This window comes from Dendrobates tinctorius, unplaced genomic scaffold, assembly GCF_039654945.1.
Source record: "Dendrobates tinctorius isolate UK_male_01 unplaced genomic scaffold, ASM3965494v1 ptg000081l, whole genome shotgun sequence".
Taxonomy (NCBI): domain Eukaryota; kingdom Metazoa; phylum Chordata; class Amphibia; order Anura; family Dendrobatidae; genus Dendrobates; species Dendrobates tinctorius.
The window spans coordinates 10,152,589-10,167,390 of NW_027361749.1; the positions used below are offsets into that span (position 1 = coordinate 10,152,589).

At 44.3% G+C, this 14,802-nt stretch overlaps 1 protein-coding gene across 1 annotated transcript in view; it reads right to left on the minus strand.

The window, feature by feature from the left end:
* The window catches only part of CCDC178 (coiled-coil domain containing 178), an 805,328-nt gene that overhangs the window by 696,578 nt on the left and 93,948 nt on the right, over positions 1 to 14,802 (minus strand). The window contains exon 5 of the mRNA XM_073583735.1: positions 10,107 to 10,186. Coding sequence (XP_073439836.1) covers positions 10,107 to 10,186 — 80 coding nt within the window. The remainder of the gene's footprint in view (positions 1 to 10,106; positions 10,187 to 14,802) is intronic.

The window sequence follows — 14,802 nt, forward strand, 5'->3', positions numbered from 1 at the left end:
AAGCTCATATAATTGTTGAATAAAAAAAAAATCAGAAAAATTTTTTTGACCATTTTCTGAAACCTGTGACATTTTCATTTTTACATTGATTGAACTATATTTCTTTGTGGAAAGCTATAGTTTTTATTGACATTTTTGGCTACATATGATACTTTGATTGCTTGGTATTGTATTTTTTGTGGGAGTCACGGTGACCAAAAACATAATTTACTATACAAGTTGAATAATTTTATATTTTAATATATCGGACTTAAGGATGCAGGAGTACCAAATATATATATTTTTTTATTTCAATTGACTACAAAGGTGATGATGGGCGTCCAAAATGGCACAACAACAAGCCTTAAATGCTGTGTTTAGAGTCTGACAGCGACATTTAAAGTGTTAACAGCAACAATCAGAGCTAGCTCCAGATGCGGATGCTAGCTATATAACACAACACAGTATGATGGTGCATAGCCCTGGTAAACACAGTGTAATGGCCCATAGACCATAACCCCAATATACCCAGTATGATCACCCATCGCCCCCTATATGAAGTATGATGCTTTACGGTCTCACTATATGTGTTATGATGGTCGAACGCCTCCTATGTGCAGTATGATGGCCCATAGCCCCCTATACACAGTATAAAGCCCCTTATACGTGGTATGATTCCTCAAAGCCCCCTATACACTGCATGATGGCTTATAGCCCAAGGAATGATGCCCCATAGCTTCCTTGCCCCCTCCTCACACAACATGATACCTTGTAGCCCCCTATACACAGCATGAAACCTCCATAGCCCCCTATACACAATATGATGGTCCATAGCCCCCAAATGGATAATGATGCCCTATAGCCTTCTATGTGCAGTATGATGCCCCATAATCTCCTATACATACAGTAGTATTATGCCCCAGAGCCCCCTATACACAGTTTGATGCTTCATAGCCCCTCAATATACAGTATGATGGATAGGGATACACAATAATATTGTCACTCTTCCACTCCTAAGTGTGTCTGGGATGCAGTTACTGACAGCTCAGTCGTTCAATCTGGTAAAGGGGCATGCTAAAGCTGCTGGTACTTTGATTGACAGCAGAGTCATCCAGTTTGGTGCAGGGGGAGAGCTGAGCTGTCAGAGTGTTGATTGAGACTGGGAAGTGCTGGCTGTCTCCAGGTGTTCATTGTTCTGGATGATTGCCAGGCTACTAAACTGAACTGCTACTCCCAGATCTTTGCCAGATGTACATTCAGCTACAGTGTGGTTTGTTTCTCTGTACCTTGCGTTCTGTTTGTAGATCTTTCATTGCCTAACCTTGGACCTCGTTCTAACCATCTGTATGTTTCACACCTTCTACTCTGATATGCTATTCTCCTAGTGTTCTGAGTCGGAGCGTTAACTGACTAAGGCTTGGTCTCTTCCCTTTGTTTATGATGTTCCTTCCTGGCTTTTGACCTTGGACTACTTGACCACTCTGCCTCATGGCTAGTCCGTGAGTAGTGACTAGCATCACAAATATGTCCCATAGCCCTCCTATACACAATATGTCTTGTAGTCCCCCCTATGCATAGCATTATGCCCCATATACCTCTAAACACATTATGATTCCCCGTAGCTCCTATATACTGTACAATTGCCTAAAGTCAGAGAAACGGAAGAGAAAACAGTAGGCACATCATTGTCAGTAAAAAAAAATTGCATATGAGGGGTGGAAAGCCCTACTTAAAGGGACAGTAATAGCAGACACTATATCAGTATTTTAAAAAAAGATTAGGTGATTTTCTGATATCAAATGTCATTGTGGGTTATAAATAATCTACCAACAAACAATGTGTAATTGATTTAGAAAGGTTGAGATTGATGGACCTATGTTTTTTTTCAACCTAGAAAACTATGTAATGTCAGGATTGTGTTTTCTCATAATGCTTCCCATTTTAATTATCATCATTGACTGATTTCAGGATTATCGGAATAGTTTCATTGACTCATTTGAGACAGAGCCCAAACGGCCTCACGCGTAGTTGGAAATAATATTAATATATCGATTTACCAAGAGTTGATGAGCTGGACTTGAATTATGTCAATAGCCCTTTTACAGAGAGTGAAATAGTTGACGTTATCAAGAAACTGCAGTCCAAAAAATCACCAGGGTCGGATGGCTTCTCTGGGGAATACTATAAATCCTTTTCAAAAATTCTGGCTCCACAGTTGGCTTCCGTCTTTGGACTGGCATCCTCTCGGGGTTCCTTCCCAAAGGAGATGTTAGAGGCAACAATTGTCATGATTCCAAAGGAGGGAGGAGACCCCGAGAGGATACAGAACTATAGGCCAATCTCGCTCATAAACAGCGATATTAAAATCTATTCAAAGATCATCGCAAACCGACTAAAAAACATCCTTCCACGTCTGTTGGTGGATGATCAAATAGGGTTCACAGAGGGCCGCCAGGCCTCAGATGGGACTAGAAGGGTGTTGAACCTGATAAATTTAGCTAACAATTCGAGAACCGAAACTGCTTTTCTGGCACTGGACGCCGAGAAGGCGTTCGATAGACTAAACTGGCTATATTTAAAAACAACTCTCGCTAGATTTGGCTTTGACGAGAAGTTTCTATCAACAGTCTTCACCCTATACTCGGGTCCTAGTGCCAGGATTTATGCAAACAACTTCCTTTCTGACTCGTTCGACATTACTAATGGCACAAGACAGGGGTGCCCGCTGTCTCCCCTTCTATTTGTGCTTGCCATAGAGCCCCTAGCCAAAAAAATTAGATTAAGCAATGATATTAAAGGCTTTGAAATGCCATCACGAAATATTAAAATCGGGTTATTCGCAGATGATCTCTTCCTCACACTTCTTGATCCCGCACATTCCATTAAAGCCCTTTCAGAGGAACTAGAAAAATTCTCTAGAGCATCCTATTTTAAGATAAACCCACACAAATCCAAATTTATAACTCTAAACATGAAACAATCCGAAAATAACGAAATAAAGACTCAAACCCAGTTCATTTGGGAGGAGAAAGAGATTGTCTATCTAGGGATTAGAATAGCAGGATCAATCCAAGCCACAGTTAGGGCCAATTTAGACAGCATTATAAAGACTATTACAGGCAATCTATCCTTTTTGGCTCCGTTAGAGACTTCCATTTTTGGGAAGATACTGGCAGTCAAAGCCTTTATCCTTCCCAAAATGTTATACATATTTAGGACTTTGCCAGTTAGCTTTCCACGCCAATCCATTGATAAAATTCAAGAGCTCATCTGACTATTTATTTGGAAAGGTAAGAAAGCAAGAATATCTGCAGACTTACTTTATAAAAATAAAAAACATGGGGGCGCAGGACTGCCCAACATATACGCTTATTATCAGGCCTCACTTATTAAACAGAGCTGGCACTGGTTTGTGGAAAACTTGACACATCCGGCTTGGTATGGCTTTGAGAGAGATGCTAGTGATAGAGGTTCCACGCGAAAGCTTTTCTTTTACTTCCTTCTGCAAAACCATATACACTTCATGGATAAAATCACTTGCTCAAATATATGCAGTTTGAATTAAATATAACCACTAAGTGGCATTGTAAAGCTGGAGCAAAGAGATATATGTGGAATAGGACAATAATGAAAACGTCGCACTAGAAACTAGATATAGGGAGAAAACAAACGACCAAAAAATCTCACGAAAAATTGTAATAATGCAAAATTTAATTTATTGAACAATCAACAAAACCAGGACATGTGAGAAACACAGTGACATGGGAAATCCAAGTCTACTTGTGCATGCAGAAAAAACCATAGGACACACATGTAACGGGAGGGGGAAAAAAATGTAAATCACATATATAGTGCCTAGCAGCAAAGATGAATATAATTGTACTTGCTCATAGCAAAATTGCACATTCCCCAATAGGCCTCATAAAGTCCACCTCACCGGACAAATATCCATAATGAATAGCATAATGCAATGGGAATGTAAAGTGTTAAATTCATACCTGGTAAGGATAAGAGGCAACCCGCCTGGTGTGTGTCCCCCCCGACGCGCGTTTCGGCGTGAAATGCCTTTCCCCCGCTACATGTGTGTCCTATGGTTTTTTCTGCATGCACAAGTAGACTTGGATTTCCCATGTCACTATGTTTCTCACATGTCCTGGTTTTGTTGATTGTTCAATAAATTATATTTTGTATTATTACAATTTTTCGTGAGATTTTTTGGTTGTTTGTTTTCTCCCTATATCTTGTTTTCTCCCTATATCTACTTCCTTCTGCAAAAGCACAGTGCAAACTCATCGCATCCTATATTTCGGTCGATAATCTCAGCATGGAGGGAACTCATTAAGCCGACTAAAAATATCAAAAAAGCAGAGCAAATCTTAAAACTACCCCTATCTTCATTTGCACTGATGGACGATCTCCCGATGCTGGAGGTATGGGGGAAATCTGGAATCAAAATGGTGGGGGATGTTTTTAGTGGAGTGGAGTTCTTGAAATTCAGTGAGATCAAGGCTAAATATAATCTACCATCATCTGAGCTGGTCTTTCACACCATGTTGAAAGACAGAATTTTGAAAATCATAAAAGGGAAGACTTTAAATTATGAAATGCTAACTTCACTGTTGTGCAACCTTAAAAATAAAAACCTCTGGAGTCTGCGTAATTTGTATAGATCTGTCGTCAAGGACCTAACGAGCCACAAAACCATATACATGAAGAGATGGGAGTCCGATTTAGGTGCTGATATCCGTCTCGAGAATTGGAACGATGCCATCAAATTCACTTACAATTCCAACATATCAATGGGTCTTCACGAGGGTTATTTTAAACTGTTAAATAGGTGGTACTATACCCCGACAAGGTTATCACTTTTTAACACAGAATTATCTTCCTTGTGCTGGAGAGGCTGTGGACATCAAGGGAACCTCTACCATATATTTTGGGGTTGTTCAAAGATCAAAAACCTCTGGTTCCAGGTCACACAGCACATTAACCTCATTGCTAAGGACTTCACAATTACGCCTGAAAGAGCACTTCTTTCATTAGACATGGAACAATTTGATGATTCGGTAAGATACATTATCATCCACATCCTCTTAGTGACTAAGACCATGTTAGCACAATGGTGGAAGAAAGTCGAGGTTCCTAAGTTTTCGGACATACTTGATAAAATAGGCCAACATAGTGATTTAGAACTCAGATTTGCAATTAACAACAATCACATCCACAAATATACAAAAAAAATGGAAGACTTGGAACAACAAATTCCATATCAAATACACCTATTAAGAGGTATTATATTTTGAGGCCTAAACATGGCCGTTGTAGTACCGGGATGTTGTATCTCCTTCCAGGAATGTTACCCCATAATAAGGATTGTCGATTTTCTTTTCCTTTTTTGTTGTTATTTGCTATATGCTATTTAATGCCTATTTGTGGGTTCTCTAGTTTTAAATTTTTTCTGTACCTGTACAAGGTTCTTTAATTCCCATTCCCTTTCCTCCCTTCCTACCTTCCTTCTCTTACCCTGTTTAATGACTGAAAACCAATAAAATTATTTGAAAGGAAATAATATTAATAGGGGTTTTCTGTGACTACAATATTACTGGCACTTTAATGGGACAAAGCTGCAAAATCCAGCAATTCCCCTACTAAATGTACAGAGCACTGTAAACAGTGACATGGACATGGCAATCGCCAGAACGCCACAACCATCTTTAGGCCGGGGTCACACTTGCGAGTGTGATGTGAGAAACTCGTACTGCCACCGGCACTTGGGACCGGAGTGTTCAGCTGCATGTATTTCTATGCAGCTGCACACTCCAGTCCCGAGTGCCAGCAGCAGCACCGGGTACTGATGCAAGAGACTCACGCAAGTTTCTCGCTTCACGCTCGTGTGGCACCCCTGAGGCTTCAGTCGCCACAGACGTACTGCACCTTCTCCTAAGGTGTAGTGCCCCACCATCCAGGTAGGGTGGGAACTCCTGACCACGCTCCATACCTGCCTTCCACACACAGGATTGTTCAGTGGGGCCACCTAACAGCTTCAGGCTGGGGGTTAGCAGAGCACCCCTCGTGGAACCCTGCTTCGTAACACCAGATGTGCTGGGAGGCGGGTGGAGTGAGATGATATAAAAGAGTGGGAAGAGTGAGAGTTAGGGGACAGTTAGTTGGTTAGAGGAGAGAGAAGAGAGAAGATGGGTGTCTGAGGTACGTGCTGCAGCAGGACCCAGTGATATGGGCTGCTGGCATGAGAAAGACCAGAGAAAGAGACTGATAAGATTGATAACCTAACCTTCCATAAGAGAGAGAGAACAGATCGGAACGAAGGAGAATAGAAGGACGGTGGGAAGCATGTTGAGAAAGAGAGAGAACCCTTCCAGTCCAGAGAGGGCAAAGGCCGGGGCCCGGTCCCTGAGGTTGATTGGATCTTTATGTCCGGCAACAGACACTGGAGGAGTAGTGAGCCGCTAACGCCTTGCTCCCATCATAGACTTGGGACACAACAGCAACTGAATAGAGAGCCGGGACGCAGTGAGGAGTCCCCGAAGCAGGCTACAGCTGTCTGTCATACAAGTAAAGACTAGGAACACCTAGAGAGAGGCATTCCAGGTTAACTAAGTACTGGAGTGCTTCGCACCTAAAGGCGCATTGGAGGAGTCGTTCAGTAAGGTACATGTTGGCGGAGTGTGGAAGGGAGAATCCTATCCTGCCTGGAGGTTGGCTGGAGCCCTGACCTGGAGAACACGGTACGGAGGCAGGCAGTTGTGTGAACTGCAAACAGTGAGTAAAGCTTTGGAACCGCATACTCTGGTGTCCTCCAGTTATTCCCGCAACACTACATCTGGGTACCAGCCTCCATACCATTCTACGCCTCTCCTCATCCATTGCACCTACACTGTCCTGGGACTACAGCTCCACCTGTGGGGAGCTACACCATCTTTGCTGCACCACACCATCAGTCCCAGTGGATCTGCATGCAGTGTTGGCTTACCATCTTACTTGCCAAACACCACGGGTGGCGTCACAAACTATTCATATAACCTTTAACATCATTAACATCACCGCCATTGATATTGGGTGTCCAGGGCCACGGACCGGGTCACCGCTGCTGTGACACATTCCCGCCTTGACACCGGCCCGGTACCGAGTACCCCGGTGCCCTGGGTGTGCGAGGGTGACCCAATTTTGGCGTCACGAACAGAATGACGAGACCCGATGCTATGGGGTTCTATGTGCCTTGGATTTACAACTTTTGAAAATGTGCAAAAGACAAAATTTAATAGACTGTAAAATGGACATTAGAAATGGCCGCTGGTGCGGGAAAGAAGAGCGTGAAGAGATGGGAGATCCTACGAAAAGACCGTGAAGAGTCTTGGGCCGTCCCTGCCTGAATTACTATGTGACCGATGCATGGCCCACCCCCCGAGGGGTTCATATACTGGCTTGGTATGGAGGCGCGGGAAGAAGACGCCACCCCCAGAAGGAGGGGCAGAGAAAGCCAGTGGCGAGCAGAAGGGCGGAGCAAGAAGAACGCCAGAACGCCATTTTGGAGAGTGAGGGAAGGAGGCCAGGAGAGCGCGCGGAGGTTGAGTCGGAACTCCCCGGCGCCATGGCTGAAGGCTCCGACCCGACCTCTGAGATGAACCGCCAGCAGCTGGAGGATGACATCGCCCAGCCGACGTGCCATCTGCGACTGAGACAGGAGGCCTTATAGAGGCTGAGCAGGCCGCACGCCCGGGAGGGGCCTACATCTGCGGTGACTGCCGCCGCTGCACCGGAGCAGAGATCACACTGCCAGGAGGCGCCAGGTACGTCCGATTTCCCGACACCTGGGAAAGCCCTGGGGTGCACCACGGTCGCAGCGGCTGGCCAGGTTGTGATAGATCTGGTCTGGGATCGGGATACCAGCCCCAGGAGGGGATCACCGGTAAATAAGAAATAATTTACTAAATCTCATTACCCAGGAGGGTTTGTTTGCACCAGATGTGCCATTGCCTTTTTGTTCGTCATGTTGCCCAGTTTTTGATTGGCAGCGTTGTTTTTGAAATGGAACTGTGGAGATCATAGATGCTGATTGATCCAAAAACTTTTATTGTAAATAGTTGCACTTCTTTAGGTGCCCTTTCTTGGTTTTACATATAAAGATACTTTGCGAATATAATGTTTTTGCATGGACACTTTTAGAAGAATGATGTCTACCTCAAGGGACACTGCAAGAAAGCCCGGCTGGGAACAGTGTTCAGCAGCCTTACAAGAATTTTGAATGTTTTATGATAACGTATTTGATAATGTTGAGTCTTATGAAAAGTAAATGTCTTTTATAGAATATCTGATACAGAGAATTAGAAAAGTTTTGAGATAGAATGTGAGAATTGAATAAAGACTGAAGAATTGAAAGTGACAGGTGACAGGCCAAGCGTAGATGGTCAGTGTCTTGCATCCAGTGGAGAGAAAAAGAAAAAGAGAATAATTGATAGAAAATGTAATAAAGAAAATGTGTTGCGTATAGCACTTTGAATTGAGAATTGCACTTAAGTAAGATAGGAAGTTAACCTGTTTGTAACGTTTAAGAAATGTGCCTCCTACATTAGGAAGATTAGATAAGTATTGTTGAATAGCATCTAAAAAAAATTTTGTGTGTTTCTATATTGTACCTTTTGTTGTCTTACAGCCCGCGGACGTGCTGTGTTTAATGGGGGGGTATGTGGCGCCCCTGAGGCTTCAGTCGCCACAGAGGTACTGCACCTTCTCCTAAGGTGTAGTGCCCCACCATCCAGGTAGGGTGGGAACTCCTGACCACGCTCCACACCTGCATTCCACACACAGGATTGTTCAGTGGGGCCACCTAACAGCTTCAAGCTGGGGGTTAGCAGAGCACCCCTCGTGGAACCCTGCTTCGTAACACCAGATGTGCTGGGAGGCGGTGGAGTGAGATGATATAAAAGAGTGGGAAGAGTGAGAGTTAGGGGACAGTTAGTTAGTTAGTTGGTTAGAGGAGAGAGAAGAGAGAAGATGGGTGTCTGAGGGACGTGCTGCAGCAGGTCCCAGTGATATGGGCTGCTGGCATGAGAAAGACCAGAGAAAGAGACTGATAAGATTGATAACCTAACCTTCCATAAGAGAGAGAGAACAGATCGGAACGAAGAATAGAAGGACGGTGGGAAGCAGGTTGAGAAAGAGAGAGAACCCTTCCAGTCCAGAGAGCGCAAAGGCCGGGGCCCGGTCCCTGAGGTTGATTGGATCTTTATGTCCGGCAACAGACACCGGAGGAGTAGTGAGCCGCTAACGCCTTGCTCCCATCATAGACTTGGGACACAACAACAACTGAATAGAGAGCCGGGACGCAGTGAGGAGTCCCCGAAGCAGGCTACAGCTGTCTGTCATACAAGTAAAGACTAGGAACACCTAGAGAGAGGCATTCCAGGTTAACTAAGTACTGGAGTGCTTCGCACCTAAAGGCGCGTTGGAGGAGTCGTTCAGTATGGTACATGTTGGCGGAGTGTGGAAGGGAGAATCCTATCCTGCCTGGAGGCTGGCTGGAGCCCTGACCTGGAGAACACGGTACGGAGGCAGGCAGTTGTGTGAACTGCAAACAGTGAGTAAAGCTTTGGAACCGCATACTCTGGTGTCCTCCAGTTATTCCCGCAACACTACATCTGGGTACCAGCCTCCATACCATTCTGCGCCTCTCCTCATCCATTGCACCTACACTGCCCTGGGACTACAGCTCCACCTGTGGGGAGCTACACCATCTTTGCTGCACCACACCATCAGTCCCAGAGGATCTGCATGCAGCGTTGGCTTACCATCTTACTTGCCAAACATCACGGGTGGCGTCACGTGCTATTCATATAACCTTTAACATCATTAACATCACCGCCATTGATATTGGGCGCCCAGGGCCACGGACCGGGTCACCGCTGCTGTGACACATTCCCGCCTTGACACCGGCCTGGTACAGAGTACCCCGTTGCCCTGGGTGTGTGAGGGCGACCCACTCGCAACTTAAACAGTTTATCAGTGTGCAAGACTCTCATCCTCAGAATAGGCCATCAATATTGCAGCATTGGAAAAATATTTTAATTTTAGAAAAATTTTATTTGAAATACGAATCATAAACCTGGTACCTTTGTCAATAATAGCAATTCCCCTGACATGCAGCATTGGTGTCTCCACAGGGGCATCTTCAGTGCTGACACCCGATGTCCTAAAAACAACAACAACCATAGTGAGAAGAAACGGTCACAGGAATAAAGAGCTTTCTACAAAATTGTAGCTTTATTGCATCATGAACGGAAATATAATCTTTAAGGACAGAATGATTTATCCTGCTGCACCGTGTGAACTGGTGACCACTTTTTTCTGTCCAGAGCAGGACGTGCTACAGTGGGGAAAAAAGTATTTAGTCAGCCACCAACTGTGCAAGTTCTCCCACTTAAAAAGATGAGAGAGGCCTGTAATTGACAAGGTGGAAAATAAGTGTTTGGTCACCTAAAAACATGCAAGATTTCTGGCTCTCACAAACCTGTAACTTCTTCTTTAAGAGGCTCCTCTGTTCTCCACTCATTATCTGTAGTAATGGCACCTGTTTAAACTTGTTATCAGTATAAAAGACACCTGTCCACAACCTCAAATAGTCACACTCCAAACTCCACTATGGTGAAGACCAAAGAGCTGTCGAAGGACACCAGAAACAGAATTGTAGCCCTGCGCCAGGCTGGGAAGACTGAATCTGCAATAGGCAAGCAGCTTGGTGTTATGAAATCAACTGTGGGAGCAATAATAAGAAAATAGAAAACATACAAGACCACTGATAATCTCCTTCAATCTGGGGCTCCACGCAAGATCTTACCCCGTGGGATCAAAATGATCACAAGAATGGTGAGCAAAAATCCCAGAACCACACGGGGTGACCTAGTGAATGACCTGCATAGAGCTGGGACTACCATAACAAAGGCTACCATCAGTAACACGCTACGCCGCCAGGGACTCAGATCCTGCAGTGCCAGACAAGTCCCCCTGCTTAAGCCAGTACATGTCTAGGCCTGTCTGAAATTTGCTAGAGAGCATTTGCATTATCCAGAAGAGTAATGGGAGAATGTCATATGGTCTGATGAAACCAAAGTAGAACTGTTTGGTAGAAACAAAACTGTTTGGAGGAGACAGAATGCTGAGTTGCATCCAAAGAACACCATATAATGTGAAGTATGGGGGTGGCAACATCATGTTTTTGGGCCGTTACTCTGCAAATGGACCAGGATGTTGAGATTAACTTTTGTTAATGACAAATACTTATTTTCCACCATTATTTGCAAAATAAATCTTGCCAAATCAGACAAGGTGATTTTCCGGATTTGTTTTATCATTTTGACTCTCATAGTTGTGGTCTACCTATAATGTCAATTACAGGCCTCTCTCATCTTTGTAAGTGGGAGAACTTGCACAATTGGTGGCTGACTAAAAACTTTTGTCCCCACTGTAAATAAACAGCCTGTTATGATCCAGTCCGGGTTTTGAGTCCTGTCTGCTTTTTTCCCGGGCTGATCTTGTCGAGGGTTAACTTTGCCTGGCCTCAATTTGGGTTCAGGTTTGCTATTTCTTCCTGCTACGTCCTGCAGGCCATGTCAGTTATATTTTCTGCCTACAGCGTTAGTATCTGACTCTGGTAGTACCCTGATATGTCCTGCTGTGCTTTCTGACCTTGCCTGTGTCTGTTCCTCCCCATCTTAGTGTTTCCTGATTGCTTTTGGATTTCCTGGTGTTTGACTCGGTTTTGCCTCTGACTTGCCTTTGCCTCTTGTCCCTGGTACTTCTGTCTTTTGTCTGGTATTGACCCTTTGACTCTCCACTGACTCTGTGCTTGCTTTTTCCCTTGGTACTGTGTGACGGTCTAGGTTTTGACTCAGCTAGTTTGACTATTCTGGTGCCACCTGGTTGTGGCTTCACTGCAGCATTGCAGGTCTGCTGTTGCAGACTAGTTACTATCCTTCCACTCTATTGCCATCTAGTGGAGGTTGCAGTTACCTGCATAGCTGCAGAATGACACAGCCATTTTACAACAATTGATGAACAATCATAACTGAACTCTAAAGCTCATCCCATATTTTTCATCACATTCCAACATGTCAGGAAAGACATTCCATTATTATTTTTATTTTGTAACTCGTGCTAGAAAGATGTATCACTCTCCTGAGTGGTTCATGTGGCCGTGTCCATCACTACTCAGCATTTTCATGGTTATACTTCAGGATTATCCCACATGGCGTATCATTAAAGGGACATTAAAAATAATAGGCTAATAGCTTTATCGGAAAAGTACAGGATTCGGGGGAGATTGTTCATTTCCACAGCTTCCAGGAAACTGCTAACACAGACTGTCCACGTGTCCACTCAGGCAGTCCGTTTGTCTGTTCCGTTTTAGGGAGCAGAGGAGGCCCATTGATTATTTTGGGTTCTCTTTAGTGTCCTTTTTTTAAAATGGAAAATAAAAGTCCCACATGGAAAACTTGTTCTTCCATTCTAAAAAAACAGAACCCAAATAGGCCCTATAATAAATGATAATAAATAGGGTCCCTCCGTTTCCGTTTGGATCACTGATGCCATGGATTCCCTACAACGAAAAAATCACTAATTCATGGAGATTGGAAAAGACTTAGTGTACATAAAAATCCCCTTAAAACACAATTTTATTAATGATCATAAAAACACACCTTCCCAGTGACGTTGAAAAAATGTCAAAAAATAAACCTAGTATAAGGTGCTGCATAGCCCTACATTAAGGCCTAACTGATACCTTCCTATCCGTGGAGGTTGGCACCCTAATAGTACGATATTGGCGCCCCCACTCAACGAGGACTATCCCTCACTTCCCTAGTGATCCCTAGTATCACAGAGGGGAAAACAATTTCCAAGATAGAACAGTAATGAAAAGATCAGAATGCCCTAGGACTTATGCAGACCAAACAGATAATACAGCAATAAAAACATTTACCACATCATGATATCATGTGACCCACAAAGATAGCAGCTATTCTCACTTGGAGAGATAAACATCCTCAAATACAATCAGCAATTAATAAAAAGGTCACTTATCATGTCTCATGGGGGACCCTCAACGCGTTTCCCCGCCGTAGCGGTTCATCAGGAGGAATAGTCCTATCAAAGATATTGTTGCTGCTTCATGCCTGATACCTTCAATAATAGTGGCACCAGAAGTCTAGGAAACCGGATTTAAATAACCGGTGTGATTATTTTGCATACCACCCACTATCCGGCAGTCCAATCGGTGTGAAGATGCAAATAACTGAGAGCCAGGTGTGCAGCAAAAAATGTCATATACCTGAGAGCCCGCCGCTGCATTCGAAATTCAAAGCGGAAGAAGGGGTCATTAGCGTGCGTTCCACCGTGGGGCGTATCCAATATGGCGCCCATACTTCCGGTCGCGCAACCCCCTCAGCGGGTTGTAGCCTCCGGAACCATCCTGTGCGGGCAGAGCGGAGGGGAATCAAAGATGGCGCCGGCACTTCCGGTCACATGTTTCCCCTTTGCTCCCGGACACGCCCATAGTAACCAGCAATGGGCGCATCACCAATGTGGGCCGGACCTTTCGATCACATGTTTTCTCCCTACTCAATGATGTAAACAGACAGAGCGCATCACATGAAATCGCCAGGAAATAAAGAGTCTGCCCGCAATACAATGTCCCACAGATTTATCACAGTAAGGATGACCCCAATAAATCTAGTAGTACCAATGTCCTCATATTCAGCATAATGCTGCACATCAGAAAGTCAAGGAATGTAGAAAAATAAAAATATGCATATTGCTATGCGATAAATCAAATCAACCATACAATGTGGTCCATGCCATACAGGCATCATCCAATATGCCAGACATATAGAACCCCTTATCATAACCCCCTATAACAGAAAAAAGGGCAAGTTCAACCAACCAGAGAATCAAAAGATCATAAAAAACAGGCATATGAGATGCATTCATTCATCCCATTAGGGAAGACCGATTGCAGTCTGAACATCCATTCACACTCCCGTCTCAGAATTAAATTGTCCAGATTACCTCCCCTAGCCCTTGGCATGGACCACATTGTATGGTTGATTTGATTTATCGCATAGCAATATGCATATTTTTATTTTTCTACATTCCTTGAATTTCTGATGTGCAGCATTATGCTGAATATGAGGACATTGGTACTACTAGATTTATTGGGGTCATCCTTACTGTGATAAATCTGTGGGACATTGTATTGCGGGCAGACTCTTTATTTCCTGGCGATTTCATGTGATGCGCTCTGTCTGTTTACATCATTGAGTAGGGAGAAAACATGTGATCGAAAGGTCCGGCCCACATTGGTGATGCGCCCATTGCTGGTTACTATGGGCGTGTCCGGGAGCAAAGGGGAAACATGTGACCGGAAGTGCCGGCGCCATCTTTGATTCCCCTCCGCTCTGCCCGCACAGGATGGTTCCGGAGGCTACAACCCGCTGAGGGGGTTGCGCGACCGGAAGTATGGGCGCCATATTGGATACGCCCCACGGTGGAACGCACGCTAATGACCCCTTCTTCCGCTTTGAATTTCGAATGCAGCGGCGGGCTCTCAGGTATATGACATTTTTTGCTGCACACCTGGCTCTCAGTTATTTGCATCTTCACACCGATTGGACTGCCGGATAGTGGGTGGTATGCAAAATAATCACACCGGTTATTTAAATCCGGTTTCCTAGACTTCTGGTGCCACTATTATTGAAGGTATCAGGCATGAAGCAGCAACAATATCTTTGATAGGACTATTCCTCCTGATGAACC